At 40.0% G+C, this 16,757-nt stretch overlaps 1 protein-coding gene across 3 annotated transcripts in view; it reads right to left on the bottom strand.

The window, feature by feature from the left end:
- IFT88 (intraflagellar transport 88) overlaps positions 1-16,757 on the bottom strand; it is a 187,376-nt gene that overhangs the window by 82,030 nt on the left and 88,589 nt on the right. For all 3 annotated transcript variants that reach the window (XM_037157650.2, XM_053663493.1, XM_053663492.1), the window contains 5 exons: positions 16,258-16,344; positions 11,290-11,476; positions 9,461-9,569; positions 6,993-7,143; positions 6,402-6,517 (listed from right to left, as the gene is read on the bottom strand). In XM_037157650.2, the coding sequence (XP_037013545.1) occupies positions 6,402-6,517; positions 6,993-7,143; positions 9,461-9,569; positions 11,290-11,476; positions 16,258-16,344 (650 nt within the window). The remainder of the gene's footprint in view (positions 1-6,401; positions 6,518-6,992; positions 7,144-9,460; positions 9,570-11,289; positions 11,477-16,257; positions 16,345-16,757) is intronic.

The raw sequence follows: 16,757 nt of genomic DNA, 5'->3' as shown, positions 1-16,757 counted from the left end.
GACAACTGTAATGGCATAATCAGTAAAATATATTTTAAAAATATGTACAACATTTAGGGCAAACAGTAACAACTTTGCTCAAGCCGGCTCATTGCAGCTCTATACCTGTCTGACAAGATCTTACACCCATTCAAGGTAGGAAACCAAGTCTTCCTAAAGATCCGGAAGACTCGAGGTCTTGAATAGCAGTTAGCCAAGCAGTGGACCAGTCCCAAAGACATACTGCTGACAACACACTCTTCCCTGAAGCTCACAGGAATCAAACCTTGGATCCAGCACACAAGGATAAAATGGGCACCACCTGAGGAGGATTCAGATCTTGCTGCTGCTATAAATACTGCAAGGGAAAGAAAGCTGCACCACACTCCTGAAGGAGATTTAAAATTCCTCATTCAGAAAGGGACAGTGGCTCCCAAAGTTAAATGTCAATGTTACTTTTTATTTTACTATTATTTTCTTGCAATCGCTATACTTTATGCCCATGCATGGACTGATGACACCTTCAGCCGCATTTCTCAGACAGAGGCTTCCTCAGCAAACTTATCCCACTGTTGGGTATGCCACTTAAAGCCCTGCCCCACTCAGGATTAGATCATGGGAATCCTTTAGTCTCTCCAGTTTCTGATTTCACTACAGTCCCCCCTGCGCTACTGGGCATACCCCTCACTAAATACTTGATTGCTTGTCTACACAATAGGTCTCACTTTTTTTGAAAGCCCATCTGCAACACTGCCTCCTGAAATATGAAGCAGTTTACCAGATTCACTTGTTCAGCAGTTTCATCTTCTAGATACCATGTATGCTGCCTTCCCAAGAGAGCAATCCTTCTCCCTTGAGTGAAGGATTCCCTCCATTCTTGACTCCCTTCTTCCTTTAAAAGATGGCAAAAATCTCTGGACCCAGGGATAGGTAAGACTATTGCAGTCCTTGATAGCAGGAAAAATCTACAGAAGATGAGACTTCAATCCATTTACCCTTATAAGATTATAAGGGCCCAGAGTTTTGAAGGGGAGAATTGTTACTATAGACAGTCAGCCAGAGTGTGAGCAGCTGGTGACCAGGTGAGCATGGGCTTGGCTAGCCACTTTGCAGGGGCAGGCTGCATGGGGGCTGCACAGAGCTTGCAAGTGCACCGACATCCAGGGATTCCAAGGACTCCAACCAGCTCTCCCAGATGTGTGGGCACAAGGTCCAGCATTGGGAGGTGAGCTGAGGGCTGTAGCACCTCCAGGCTTCCTGATGGGGACCTCAGCACCCCTCCCACTGACTTAAATACTGCAGATAGTCAGGGAGCACCAAAAAGTCCTTACTGGCCAAGATGGTGGCAGGGGAAGGTTCTAACACTGAGTATGCCAAAGCTGGAAAGATGAATGGACACAGCCTGATTGTGGTAAAAGCCAGCAAGATAATTGTGTAGAAATATCCCTCCCCTCCCTATTGGGCTTGAGCAGGAAGAGGATAGGCTCTTTGAGATGGGAGTCCACCATTTTCCCATGGCATGGCACCTGAATAAACCTCTTCCATTTTGCACTAGCCCCTGATTCGTGAATTTGGTTTTAGTTGCAGGAGACAGCTGAATCTGTGTTTCTGTTACAGGTATGCAAGGGGCATATGAAGAGCAGCAGCAGATTTTCCCTAAAAATCTCCAGAAATGCTGGAGAACTGGAATCAGCAGGGCTGAGGAGGGAAGGCAAGGCGTGGAACTACAATAGGAAGAAAGACTAGCAATGTGAATTGAAAGCCACTGGCCCCTATTCCCTGGGAGATGCTCGAGGATGCTGTGGCAGGGGCTCAGGCTGATTTGAGGTGAGAAATAAAAACTGGAGGATAAAGTGAAGAGTTACTGCTGGAACAGTGAGGCCCACAGCCCTGACCCTTTCTGGCTGCCAGGAAGGCAGCAGTCAGGTTGACACTATCCTGAATGCCCTGAATGCACTGAAGGAAAAAAACTTTGTATGACAAAGCTACACAATTAACATGTTCTTGCTACTGCAGTGTTTGGTGAAAGATGCTGTTGGCATCTGGGATGACCTGTTCACTATGCAAGCCCTACATCCATATACATTGCTGAGTGCTCGTTATCCTGGGCACAATGCCCGGGCCCATCTAATTCCTACTGTGCATTCCCATCATCATGACCATAAAACGCCCCTTCTCCCACGTTTCCAAATGACTGCACTGGGGTGGGGCAATACTGCCTTTCTTGACTTTTGATGTTTTTTTTAAACTTTAAAATTTTTATTGTGAAGTATAACACATGGAAAAGTACACAAAACATAGCTGTACACTCTGTAATTTGCCGTAAAGTGAATATACATGTAACTGCCCTGCAGGTTAAGAAATAGGCCACTGCCAAGTCCCCAAACACCTCCTTCATGCTCCTTTCCACCCTGCCCTCACTCACCTGTGAAGGAAACTACAATCCTGACTTGAACGCTGTTGACTCAGTCTGTTTCTGAACTTCATATGAATGGGATAACATACTCATGCCTTATATAATCCACCCATTTAAATTGTGTAGTTCAAAAGCTTAATAATTTTAAAAATTATGTTAAAATTGATATAACAACAATTGTCATTTTAACCATGTTTAAGTATATAATATAGCGGCATCGATTACAGTCTGCTGTTGTGCAGCTGTCGTCATCACCTATTTCCAAACTTTCTCCCGAAGGCAAACAGACACCAGCACCTGTCCATAAAAGGGAAATTCTTATGTATGGCACAGAAAATAAATGCTCAGGAACAGGAGAGGGAATCAATGCCTATGGGATGTCTCTGTTACTTAGAAGAAGGCAAATCCATGTGCAAGTGGAAGGAAATTTATAGGTAAGCAGAGAGAGGGACTGTTAGGGGTGTTGCTGGGATAGACTTCTACTTTCAGGGAAACTGAAGTACAAAACAGAAAAGTTGAGGCAGCATGCAGGGCACACATAGCACAAATGTGTGGTATCAGTTCACCTGGACACAGATCTATGTCCAATAGAACTTCCCAGGCTGCGGGCAAGAATGGGAGGTTTGGATCAACGGATGACATTTTGGGGGACAAATGCAGCAGCAAAGTAACCAAGGAATATTGGCAAGAAACAGCACGGATGGGATCAGTGAAGCAGGCTAGGAAGGGCAGGCTTGGAACTAAAGCCAGGAGAGAAGGCAAGAGGAAGGAGGGTCAAGAGACTCACAATCTCAGTCTCGCCCAGAAGAGGCACACTGGAGAGTAGACGTGGGTAAGAGGGGAGCTCATGTTCAGGCAGCTGGATGTTACAATGGAAGATTTTATTGGTAAAAATATGTTGGGTGATATTCAGGTAAGATCTAGATGGCTAACCTTAAAAGAAGGTCAAGATTAATGAAGTGAGGGAGATCAACACTTGTGAGGCTAAACTACTGAGAGGATAGAAAGAAAGGACGTGACTAGACGAGGTCAACACGTGACATTCACAAGTAGAAGTCGGTTGGGAACAATGGTAGATGGAGTTCAAAGGAGGAGGGTTCTTACAGGAGTTAACAGCTAGGGTTACAATTAGGATTAAATGTAATAAAAAGGCATGCATTACATCTGTAGCCTAATCTTGGGCATATAATTAAACTAAAAACTATCTCCCTGTGCTTGTTAGTTTTATAATTCTCAAAATGTTTATGTGAAGCAAATGTCATAAAAATTAATTGCCTAATACAAATTCTACACAGAAATCCCTCAAGTTATTAAGCATTCCTTTATCATTCAAATGACTCAAGATTATATTTAAAGTTAAAATTAAATTTGGCCAAATACAAAGTAGAAATTTTTAAAAGTTTAATTTTAATACACAATGTACATCAATTATAAATTAAAACAGTTTTCAAAAATGAAACTTTGTCTTAAAACTGAGTCATTTTCTTTTTTCTTTTTGAAAATATAATTTAAAATTTTACTTTTCTCATTTTGTTTAAATTTTATTTTCAATTACAGTTTACATTCACCATCATTTTGTATTAGTTTCAAGTGTGGAGCATAGTGATTAGACAACCAGATACTTTAGAAGGTGTTCCCCTGATATTTCCAGTACCCACCTGGCACCATACATAGCTATCACAATATTATTGACAATATTCCCTATGCTGTACTTTACATCCCTGTGAGTATTCTGAGATAGTCATTTTTATGATTAATAAAGAAATAATGCTTATTTGTTGAGGTGTAAATAAGAAAATGCATAAAGAAAAGTACATTAAAGTAGGTATTTAAAAAACTTTCTCATAAAAATAAACAGATTTAGACTTCCGGCCAAGATGGAGGCATAGGTAGACACACTGTACTTCCTCACACAACCAAAAGAAGGACAACAACAATTTGAAAACAAAAAACAACCAGTACTGACAGAAAATTAAACTGTATGGAAGTCAGACAACCAAGGAGTTAAAGTAGACACATTCATCCAGACTGGTAGGAGGGGAGGAGACAGGCAGCCTGGGGGGGACTCATGGCAAGGTGGTGGCTGGAGGACCCAGCGAGGCAGCAGATTATGGAGGGGCATGGCACACAAGGTGCCTGGCAGACCGGGTGGTCCCACATTCACGTGCTGATAAACCAGGCAAAACTGGAGAGTGAGACAGACCATGCAACCCAGGGTCCCAGCTCAGGGAAATAAAGCCTCAAAACACCAATTGAAAACACCCGCGAGACACTCGCAGCCTCACAGGAGAGTTTGCTGGAGAGACCCACAGGGTTCTAGAATGTACACAAAACCACCCACCCAGGAATCAGCACCAGAAGGGCCCAGTTTGCTTGAGGGAAGTGGGGAAGTGACTGAAATTCAGCAGAGAGTGGAGCAAGCGCCACTGTTCACTCTCAGACATTCCCTCTCAGACCCCTTCTCCACATACAGCTCCACAACAGTGACTGGGTCGCCCTGATTGGGTGAACACCTAAGGCTCTGCCCCTCACTACCTAACAGGCGCATCAAGACAAAAAAATGGCCCAAATGAAAAAACAGATCAAAGCTCCAGAAAAAATACAACTAAGTGATGACGAGGCAGCCAACCTAACAGATGCACAGTTCAAAACACTGGTGATCAGGATGCTCACAAAATTGGTTGAATATTGTCGCAAATTAGATGAATAAATGAAGGCTACACTAAATGAAATAAAGGAAAAATACAGGGAACCAACAGTGATGGGAAGGAAACCTGAACTCTAATCAATGGAGTAGACCAGAAGTAAGAAACAGTCTACCAGAATAGAATGAAGAAACAAGAAATCAAAAAAATGAGGAGATGTTTAGGAACCTCCAGGACATCTTTAAACGTTCCAACATCCAACTAATAAGGGTACCAGAAGGAGAAGAGGAAGAGCAACAAGTGGAAAAGTTATTTGAATTAACAATAAAGGAGAACTTCCCCAATCTGGCAAAGGAAATATACTTCCAGAAAGCCCAGGAAGCTCAGAGAGTCCCAAAGAAGTTGGACCCAAGGAGGAACACACCAAGGCACATCATAATTACATAATTACATTACCCAAGGCACATCATAATTACATTACCCAAGATAAAAATGAAGGAGAGAATTCTAGAAGCAGCAAGAGATAAGGAGACAGTTACCTACAAAGGAGTTCCCATCAGACTGTCAGCTGATTTCTCAAAAGAGACTTTACAGGCAAGAAGGGGCTGGAAAGAAGTATTCCAAGTCATGAAAGGCAAGAACCTACATCCAAGATTATTCTATCCAGCAAAGCTTTCATTTAGAATGGAAGGGCAGATAAAGCACTTCTCAGATAAGGTCAAGTTCAACATCACCAAGCCCTTATTATAGGAAATGTTAAAGGAATTTATCTAAGAAAAAGAAGATAAAAACATGTACAGTAAAATGATAGCAAACTCACAATTTTTAACAACCATACCTAAAACAAAAAAAAAACTAAACAAACAACTAGAACAGGAACAGAGCCACAGAAATGGAGATCACATAGAGGGTTAGCAACAGGAGAGTGGGAGGAGGAGAGAGGGGAAAAGGTACAGAGAATAAGTAGCGTAGATGGTAGGTAGAAAATAGAAAGGGGGAGGGTAAGGATAGTATGGGAAATGTAGAAGCCAGAGAACTGATAAGTATGACTCACAGACATGAACTAAAGTGGGGGAATGTGGGTGGGAAGGGGTGTGCAGAGTGGAGGGGAGTAAAGGGGGGAAAATGGGATAACTGTAATAACATAATCAATAAAATATATTTAAAAAATGAACACATTTAGCGCATCAAAGACTGAGTAAAATGAAACATAATACAAAAAAACGAAAATCATGAGTGAATGTTCACTAATATTTATTTGTTCATGTACTTAATGTGTCTATCATATTCTAATTCTCTATATAAAATCAAATCACACTAAAAGACATTTAATTAAGCATAAAATTATAATGGTTACTTACTGTATAAGAGCAGCTCTTTCAAAGTACTGAATGGCTTTTTCGCAAAACTGAGTATCAATGTAATAGGCTCCAAGCCACTCAATGACTTCAATATTAGAGGGAAAATACCTGTATGACTAGAGAAAATACAGAACATGACAATACAATTTCAATGGCAACAGATAATTTACTTTCTGAGCATCTTACCTATTGAGGGTTAATTTATCCTGTGTGAAATTTTTTAATAAGGAAGTATGAGCTTCATATGCACTTTAAAAAATTTTGAAACTACATAAGATTTAAAAAACAAGAGTTGTTTGACATTTTCTTGATGTACTGATTCATAATCTGAGTCAAATTAAATGTGTTAATAAGAGTTAAAAAGAGATGAAAATCATGCTTTAAGAGAAAAATGAAAATTTCTTATTTCACTTTTTATTAAAATTAATCAAAAGCTAATTTCATATGCCACAAATGCTCTTATTTTAAATCATTATTCATTTAAAAGCTAATATGTATTTCTAAATTTTATAAATTAAAAAGCCAGCTGCATTTTTAATAACAATTCATAAAAGCTAAAAAGTAAAAGGAAAGTTAAGAGTATCTGCCTACCTCATAGTAGTATTGAAATGCTTGGGACTTATCTCCTTCACTATCATATAATTCTCCTAGTTTAGACAGAGCTCTAGAATCAGTTGGAACAACACTGATCAGCTGCATTAACCATTCAATAGCTTGATTGGGATCTTCCATTAACTCATATCTTGGACAATTTCAGTTAAGGATAACATAGTTTTTCTGAATTCATTGATCAATGAATAAACCTAAACATAACATTATATAATAAAATATTCCTTAGTCAATGGTGATATGCTTTTTAATACTATTTACTCTGGATTTACTTAGGAATGAGAAAGAAAAATGAAGAAGTGTGTAAGGAACTCTTATTCCATAGATACATTGGCTTTTCCTTGCCTAATTACCACTCACTAAGATCAACTCCCAAACCATTGTCCAAAGTTTGTCCAATGTGAACTTCTGGCCAAGATTAACAAATTTTAAAACAAAAAATTAGCAGAACTTCCAGAAAACTGAACTGTACGAAAGTTCAACAACCAAGGAGTTAAGAAACATTCATCCATACTGGTAGGAGGGATGGAGACAGGCAGCCAGGGCAGGGTGGAGAGGGGCAGCTGGAGTGGAGAGGAGTTGCAGCAAGGCGGCAGCTGGCAGACCAAGTGGTCCCACATTTGTCTGTGGATAAACTGGGAGGAACAATTGGGGAGTGACACAGACCGTGTAACCCAGGGCTCCAACAATAAAAGCAAGCCTCAAACTGTCTGGCAGTAAAAACCTGTGGGGGTTGCAGGGTGGGAGAAACTCCCAGCCTCACAGGAGAGTCTATCAGAGATACCCACAGCACCCTAGACAAACCTACCTACCTGAGAATCAGCACCAGAATGGCCCAATTTGTATGTGGGTAGACGGGGATGTGATAAAAACCAGCAAAGAGCTGAGCAAATGGCATTATTCCCTCTAAGACCCTGTCCCCACATACAGCACCACAATGCAGCAATGTGGGTTGCTTGGCCTGGTGAATACCTAAGGCTCCACTGCTTACTACATAATAGGGACACTGAGACAAAAAAAAAAAACAACAGCCCAAATGAAAGAATTGATCAAAGATCCAAAAATAAAAGTAAGCAATGAAGAGATAGGCAACCTATCAGTTGCAGAGTTCAAAACACTGGCAATCAGGATATTTAAAGAAATGGTTGAGTATGGTCACAAAATGGAGAAAAAGTGAAGGCTATGAAAAGTGAAATAAAGGAAAATGTACAGGGAACCAACAGTGTCAGGAAGGAAACCAGGACTCAAATCAACCATTTGGAGCAGAAGGAAGAAACAGTCAACGAGAACAGAATGAATTAACAAGAATTAAAAAAATGAGGAGAGGGTTAGGAACCTCCAGGACAACTTTCGACATTCCAACATCTGAATCATAGGGGTGCTAGAAGGAGAAGAGGAAGAGCAAGAAACTGAAAAGTTATTTGAACAAATAATAAAGGAGAACTTCCCCAATCTAGCAAAGGAAATAGACTTCCAGGAAGTCCAGGAAGCTCAGAGAGTCCCAAAGTAGTTAGACCCAAGGAAACACACACCAAGGCACATCCTAATTAAGTTACCCAAGATTAAAGAGGAGAGAATCTTAAAAGCAGCAAGACAAAGGAGAGGGTTACCTACCAAGGAGTTCCCATAAAACTATCAGCTGATTTCTCAACAGAAATCTTACAGGCAAGAAGGGGCTGGAAAGAAGTATTTGAAGTCATGAAAGGCAAGGACCTACATCCAAGATTACTCTATCCAGCAAAGATATCATTTATAATCGAATGGCAGATAAAGTGTTTCTCAGGTAAGGTCAAGTTCAAAGAGTTCATCATCACCAAGCCCTTATTATATGAAATGTTAAAGGGACTTAACTAAGAAAAAGAAAATAAAAACTATGAACAGTTAAATGACAACAAAATGACAACTATCAACAACTGAACCTAAATAAAACAAAACCAAAAACAAGCTAAGCAAACAACTAGAACAGGAAGTGAATCACAGAAATGGAGATCACATGGAGGGTTATCAGCCAGGAAGGAGAGGGGGGAATGGGGGGGAAAGGTACAGGAAATAAGAACCATAAATGGTAGGTAGAAAATAGACAGGGGGAGGTTAAGAATAGTATAGGAAATGTAGAAGCCGGAGAACTTACATGTATGAGCCATGGACATGAACTAAGGGGGAATGTGGGTGGGAGGGTGTGTTCAGGGCAGAGGGGGAAAAAGGTAGAAAAATGGGACATCAGTAATAGCGTAATCAATAAAATATATTTTAAAAGATTCCTCTTACAATGCAAATGATCTTTTAAAACAGACCACTCAAATAGTATTTTCATCACATATTAATCTATTGGGTTTTAAAATATTACCCTCATCAATTACTTCATTGATTAAGCTTACTTAATAACTGGTCCTCAACACCAACTAAATGAATTAATAATGAATGATTCCTAAGTTTTTCACATAAGATACACATGGGCTATCTGGTACAGAACTTCGGCACTGTTTCTCAGGATTGCATGAAGCTTCAGGAAACAGTCCAAAGCCTCCTCAAGTCGGTTTAGCTTCTTATAGGTAAGGCCTTAAAAAGAAGGGAAGAAAAAAAGAAATGGTGTGAGGAATTTTCTCAAAGTAACAGAATGGACATTTAAATACATGTAAATATTCTTCCAGAAGAGAAAATAAAGACAAACATAATTTTTTTTAAAGAACAAGTTGGGGCAGGTATGTTCCACTAATATCTGGCAGACACCAAAATATGCTATAAACATAAAGCTTTAGTGATTGCAGAGTGTGGTAGGGAAGAGAAACAGACTAAAAGTTGAACAGAACAGAATAAACTGCAGAAATTGACTCGGTTACAGAACTGAGTTAATGAGCATTTAAAATTAATGAAGACTAAGGGACTAGTCATAAATGGTACAGGACAACTGACTATTCCCGTTTTGAATTTATTCCTATTTTGAATAAATTGAAAAGTATTTTAAAATTAAACAGAAGAAACAAAGCTATAAAAACATGAAAAAATATAGGGAAATCTTGGGAAAACAGAAGGGCTTTGTAAAGCAATGAACAAGTGAAGCCACAAATTTTCAATAAGCAAAGTTTGTATGAAAGAAAAATTCTATTTGACAAAAGAAATTTTAAAGTCAAGCAAAGGAGTAGGAGAAGTATTTAAAATGTATAAAGAGGATAAATACTTACCTAGGCATGCTGCCTCCTGCATGGAGACCTTTGCTCTCCGCTTCCCTGTCAGTAATGCACTTTCCCCAGATGGCTTTCCCCCCAATATGACTATAACTGTCACCTCAGGGAGGCTCTCCCTAACTCCATGTAAAACTGCAAATTCCTCTGCCTCCTCTCCTTTCCACCTAGCTCTCCTGGGAAGGAAAGTCCACCTTCCCAAGGGGCAGTCCCCACCTGGACAGCTCAGACAGATGGCCCTGTGGCAGGTAGCAGGCAGTTGGCCTCCTTCATGAATTAGAGCCCCCACTTGGCTTCAGCTGCACACTTTTGAATATAAGGACAAAGCCAGGATACTCAAACATCAGAGGAAAGGTCATGATGTGAGAGGAAAAACACACAAGCCAGCAGGGAGAAGAAAACTGGAAAACAAACTTTATAGGTAACCCAAGGTGAGACACAGTATTGGATTGAGGGTTGTATGAAGAACACTGCAACCTCATGAACAGGTGAATGTACTCATTTCAGGTGACCTCAGATAGGCAGGGAAGGGAATGAGGGGGTGAGCCTTCAAGTCCTATGATATTTTGTTTATTAAAAACAATCTGAAGTAAAAATGGCAAAATTTTAAAATGTATTATGGATACATAAATATCAGTAGTAGGTACCTGAGGATTTATTTTTTCTGTATATTTTTACATGTTTGAAATTGTTCATAATTAAAAACAAAATGAGGTTTTCTTGCTACCTACCAGTTTGGCAAAAGTTGAATTATAATATACAATATTAGCAGAACTTGGGGGAAATCAGTCAGTCTCATATACCACAGTGGAAATAGAAATTGGAAGTATTTTAGGGGGCAATATGGCAACATCGATGAAAATTTTACAAGTGCACAGCTTCTCAATCATTAATTCGATTGAAAATAACCTATAATCCAGGAGTCTTCTTTTCAACTCTTTGTTATAAGGAAGTCAGTTCCTTGTTCTAATGAGTTAGAGCTCATTAAGCGAGAGAAGGAGAAATAATTACAAAGCAAAAAACAAAAAACAAAAAAACCAAAACACACAACCACAACCAAAATACAAACAAAAAATAATTTTGCCTGTTTTACTTACCAATATTATAAAGTGCTTCGGTACAAGAAGAATCATTTCTCAGAGCCTCTTTATAAAATTCAGCTGCCTTCTCATAATCGCCATTTGCAAACACAGTATTCCCTTTGTTAGTAAGAGCAGATGGATTATATCTATCAGAGCTCACAGCTAAATCTGCATAGCTGCTGGCTTGTACAAATTCATTTTCCTAAAGTACAAAACATACACAAATTATTTGAAGTTCATCAAATATTTTTTCCAACTGTTCTGAGATTACAGACATAAATGGAGACAAATATTTATATATCTTGGTCTTTTTTTAAAAAAAGACTTTATTTATTTATTTGTAGACAGAGGGGAAGGGAGAGAGGGAGAGAAGCATCAATCTATGGTTGCCTCTCCTGCGCAACCCCCACTGGGGACCCGGCCTACAACCCAGGCATGTGCCCTGAATGGGAGTTGAACTGGTGACCCATTAGTTCACAGGCTGGCTGGCACTCAATCCACTGAGCCACACCAGCCAGGGCCATATCTTGGTCTTGAGAACCTTAATGATTCTCAGGGCCTTATGATTGATTTTCCCAGTCTCATGGTTTGAATAACATCACTATTTATAAGTAGGTGGGTTCCATTTCACATGCCCAAATTTCATGTTATTATTTACTGCAAACCCTGCTTCCTTGAAGTGGCTATAAAAGCATCCCTGTCTGTCTGCCCAGACCAAACTGGGTGCATCACCTACCAGGTCTTGTGTTTCTAGCAATCAATCATCTTTACTCAGTCTCATTGCCAAGTGCCCCATCAGGACTCTGCCATCATGCATGTGAGCCACATGGACCTCTCAGTTCTTAGGTGGTGTGGCCACTGGTGCCATGTTCGCTTGGCTAAGCCAGGGGTCACAGTTCCCAGAACCCCTTTCCCTGTGTGGCACTTGTCTGAAGTTGGCCAAAGAGAACTTCTAGGATATGAAGCAACAGGCTTCCTTTCTGCAGGTCTTTTTCTCATCAGATGCAGGCCTGACGCAGAAATGCCGGGGCTCCAGCTTGTCTTCACTCACTTCCACTCCACACCTGATTCTTCTTCCTGACTGCACTGTTCCTGCTGACCACAGCGACCCAGATCCATGCTGGGGCTTGGCAGTGAACCCAGAGGAGGCAGCTGCTTCATAAAGTCCCTCTTCGGGTTGCTTCTGGATGTGCGTGGCCACTCACTGACTGGTGACCACTGTTCAGATCCCCGAACACCCCTTCTTCACTTCCACCCCAACAGCTCTTCCACCACTGTGGATGTTCTAATTCCTGTATCTCTTCCCCAATAACACTCCTAGTGACTGCTTTAAAAATGTACAGTTCAGTGGCATTTAATATATTTCATGCCTTCAGTTCCTCTTGGTGACAAAAGATCCTCAAACTAAGAAGTAGCTTCAGGATAGAGATCAAATCAAGGGTGTGGCTGTATTACCTTTGGAAACATCTCAGATTTTAGGATACTGCCTTGCAGAACCAACCTTCTCTCGCAGTTATATCTTTAGGGCTGTGTTCCACTGTAGCCTCATACATCTACACGAAGAAGGGTCTGCCTTCAAAAGAATTATGGATATGGTTGGGAGGGGCATAAAAATACCCCAATAAGATTTATAGATAATTTGCCAAGTTTTAAAGGGGGCTGTACTAACAAAAGTGTTGACAGCTTGGATTAAAGAGATAGCCACAGTCCAAAATGATAAAAGGCCTCTGGGCCCCCAATTTTTCTGAGCAAAAAGCAGGTTTAGAAAGTTAGTCATCTGCCAACATAGTTTTTGGGGATTTTTTTTTTCTGTAAAAGGAAGGTGGTGTCAGAGGGTAGAGCCAAGAGCCAGAGAGACAAAAGGATTGGGGGTCACCCACCAGGGGCCAGAGCTGGTTCCTCATCAAGGAACACTCCCACACTTGGGGTCACTGACCATGAGTGCTTAGCTGGGTTTCAGAACTGCTATCCCACCCCCTTTGAATGGGAGTGTCTATCACAATTTTCCTATCCTTATCTCACCATGGGATATTAAGAGTACGGGGCACATGACATAGTTTTTGTTCCCACACCATTAGATCAAGAGGACCTGTGCCTGAGAAAGTCCCATCTCTATCTAAACCTTCCACGGAGGTTGGCTTTTGACCCTGATGATGAGACTATGATAGTCTTGGAAGAGGTATGTGCATTCTGCATTGGGAAGTACTTAAGTAACTGGGACTTGAATACACCCAGTATACACTCACTGTCAAAACAATAGCCCCAATGATCACACCACCCAGTCTTCATGGCCTTGTATGTTCCTCTCCCATGTTTATTTTGCCCAGTAAGATAACAAGTTCAATGCACACAGGAGATTGATAAACACCTGTGCCCAGGGGCCTCCTTACACGGACCCTGTTCCACGTAGGAAGTCTAGGCTCTCCTGCTAGAGAAGCATTGTGAAGCAGGACTGAGATGGCTTAGGGCTTCAGCACATGATTCTGGGGAGACACAATTCCATCCATGGCATCTATTATGAAACCTTATTATTCACAAAGACAATCATCAATTACTATCTCTGTCTAAGATCAGTTCCATGTGCCTCTCAGACATCTGAATTATATCACCATCACTACAAAAAATTTTTTTAAATATATCTCGGCATCTTTCTCCCTAATTCACATACTCCTCTGGACAAATCCCTGGTACCACTCTCCTGCCAGCAGAATAAAACACTGGGGTCTTTCACACCAGGGGTTTTATCTTTTTTTATCTTAACACATGAGAGATGTAACACCTTCCTGCTGTAACAGTGGTTGCACACAGCAGTAATTCTCAATGTGCAAAGGAGAAGCTCTAAAAGGGACTGAAAGTGTAGTAGAACCAAATACAATGATCCTATACGTACTTTCTCCCTCCCAGCTGTCTTACTTTTGTAATTGTTTTTTTCCTTTTTTTTCTTCTAATTGTTGTTCAACCTTTTTTTCTTTTATTTTAACTGTTGTTCACTGTGATTGTTTATTCCCTTAGTTTCCGAACAATTGACCCCTTCTCTTTAAGCTATATTCTTTTTTCTTTTGATTGTTATTCTAATACAGTTGTCTAAATTTTTTCCCCTTTGATCTCCTCTGCCCATCCCACAGTCAATTCCCACACTGTTTTCCATGTCTGTGGGTCATTCATACATGTTCTTTGTCTAGTCTCTTCCTCTTCTTTCCACTATTATCCCCCACTCCTCCTCCTCTGGTCATTGTCATTCTGTTCCATGTTTCCATGCCTGTGGTTCTAGTTTATTTTGTTCATTAGATTCCTCTTGTAGGTGAGATCATATGGTATTTTTCTTCCATTGACTGGCTTATTTCACTTAGCATAATGCTCTTTAGTTCCATCCATGCTGTCATAAAAGGTAGGAATTCCTTTTTTCTGCTACATAGTATTTCATGACATAAATGTAACAGTTTTCTGATCCATTCATTTGCTGATGGGCACTTAGACTGTTTCCACCACTTGGGTATTGTAAATAGCACTGGTATGAACAGAGGGGTGATTCAGGATTCTTGAGATATAATCCCAGCAGGGGACTCGCTGGGTCAGATGGCAGTTCCATCTTTAGATTTTTGAGAAAATTCCCTACTGTTTTCTCCAGTGGCTGCACCAGTCTTCATTCCTACCAACAGTGCACTGGTGTTCCCTTCTCTACATATCCTCACCATCACTTGTTCACTGATTTATTAATAATGGCCATTCTGACAGGCCTGGGGTGATATCTCATTGTGCTTTTAATTTGCATCTCTCTGACAGCTACTGATGTTGAGCATCTTTTCATGTCTCTGTGCCCTTTGTATGTCCTCCATGGAGAAGTGTGTGTTCAGGTTCTTTGCCCATTTTTAAGTTAAATTGTTTGTCTTTCTGGTGTTGAGTTGTATTAGTTCTTTATATATTTTGGAGATCAAACCCTTGTCCAATGTATCACTGGCAAACATGTTCTCCCATATGGTTAGTTCCCTTTTCATTTTGATGATGGTTTCTTTGGTCATGCAGAGGTTTTTTAGTTTGATGTAGTCCCATTTGTTTATTTTTTCATTTATTTCCCTTGCCCTAAGATAGATCAGCAAAAATATTGCTACATAGGATATCTGAAATTTTCCTGCCTATGTTTTCCTCTTGGACTTTTATGGTATCATGACTTATATTTAAGCCTTTTACCCATCTCGAGTTTGTTTTTGTGTATGGTGTACGTTGGTGGTTGAGTTTTATTTATTTATTTTTTTGCATGTAGCTGTCCAGATCTCCCAATAATACCATTTGTTGAAGAGGCTGTTTTTACTTCATTTTATGCTTCTATCCACTCTGTCAAATATTAATTGACCATAGACACATGGGTTTATTTCTGGGCTTTCTGTTCTGTTCTACTGGTCTATGTGTCTGTTCTTATGCCCATACCAGGCTGTTTTGATTACAGTGGACTTGTAGTACAGTTTGATATTGGGTATTGTGATCCCTCCTATTTTGTTCTTCTTTCTCAAGATTGCTGAGGCTTTTCAGGGTCTTTTTGGTTCTTTTTGGTTCAAACTTTTGAAATATTTATTCTAGATCTGTGAAACATGCCACTGATATTTTAACAGGAGTTGTGTTGAATCTATACATTGCTTTGACTTTATATAAGTTGTATAACATAAGATGTCACTTTTGTTATTATTAGCATGTAAGTAAAAAGTACCTCCAGTTCATCCCCCAGGTCTATGCTCTACAATTCCTGGATGTGATGCTTCCCACCACCACTTTTTACCCTCCCTTCTCCTAAGATGGTGTTCTCACTCACACCCATACACTCAACCCCTGGACCAGAACTGTCATGACCTGAATCTCCAAATACCTTGTTTCACTGACATTCTGCATGTCCTCTCCAGAACCTCTCCTTAGGTCAGCTCCATAGGCAGAAATTCAGTAACATGAAAATACCACATTATCAACTCTTAGGGGTAAAAACATAAAACTTACCAAATAATACAGGAATGAAAGGTTGGTCGCAGCTGCACTCTTCACTCTACTGTCCTTTTTTTCAAACATTTTTAAGGTCTCTACAGCCTAGAAATGAAATACCTGGAAGTTACCACCATTGTAACATGACAGTGTTCAGGCTTACACCTGGGAAAAAATTAGTATGAAGTGTATGACCAGGGATGAACAAAAGACTGTATATTAATATACTGAAAAAACCAGATGACAAGATGAGAATTTCATTTGAGAATTAAAATTCATAAAAAATAAAATATCACTAAAAATACCATAACTAAAATTAAGAAAAAAATAGATGGGATTAATGGCAGATTATATATAGCTGAAGAGAGCAGTAAACATTGAGCCTGTGAGTCTTGTGACACAGTTTTAGTCTGTCCTGCATAATGAAGTGGGTAGTAAGGCTTTACCTAAAAAACATGACCCAATTTGCTCTTTGCAAAATAATTCTAAAATTTCTGCTTCTGGCTATTAGAAAACAG

This window comes from Artibeus jamaicensis, unplaced genomic scaffold (genome assembly GCF_021234435.1).
Source record: "Artibeus jamaicensis isolate MK-2021 breed Jamaican fruit bat unplaced genomic scaffold, CSHL_Jam_final contig_3188, whole genome shotgun sequence".
NCBI lineage: Eukaryota > Metazoa > Chordata > Mammalia > Chiroptera > Phyllostomidae > Artibeus > Artibeus jamaicensis.
Note: the sequence above shows the minus strand (reverse complement) of the source record. Positions and strands in the feature narration are given on the sequence as shown.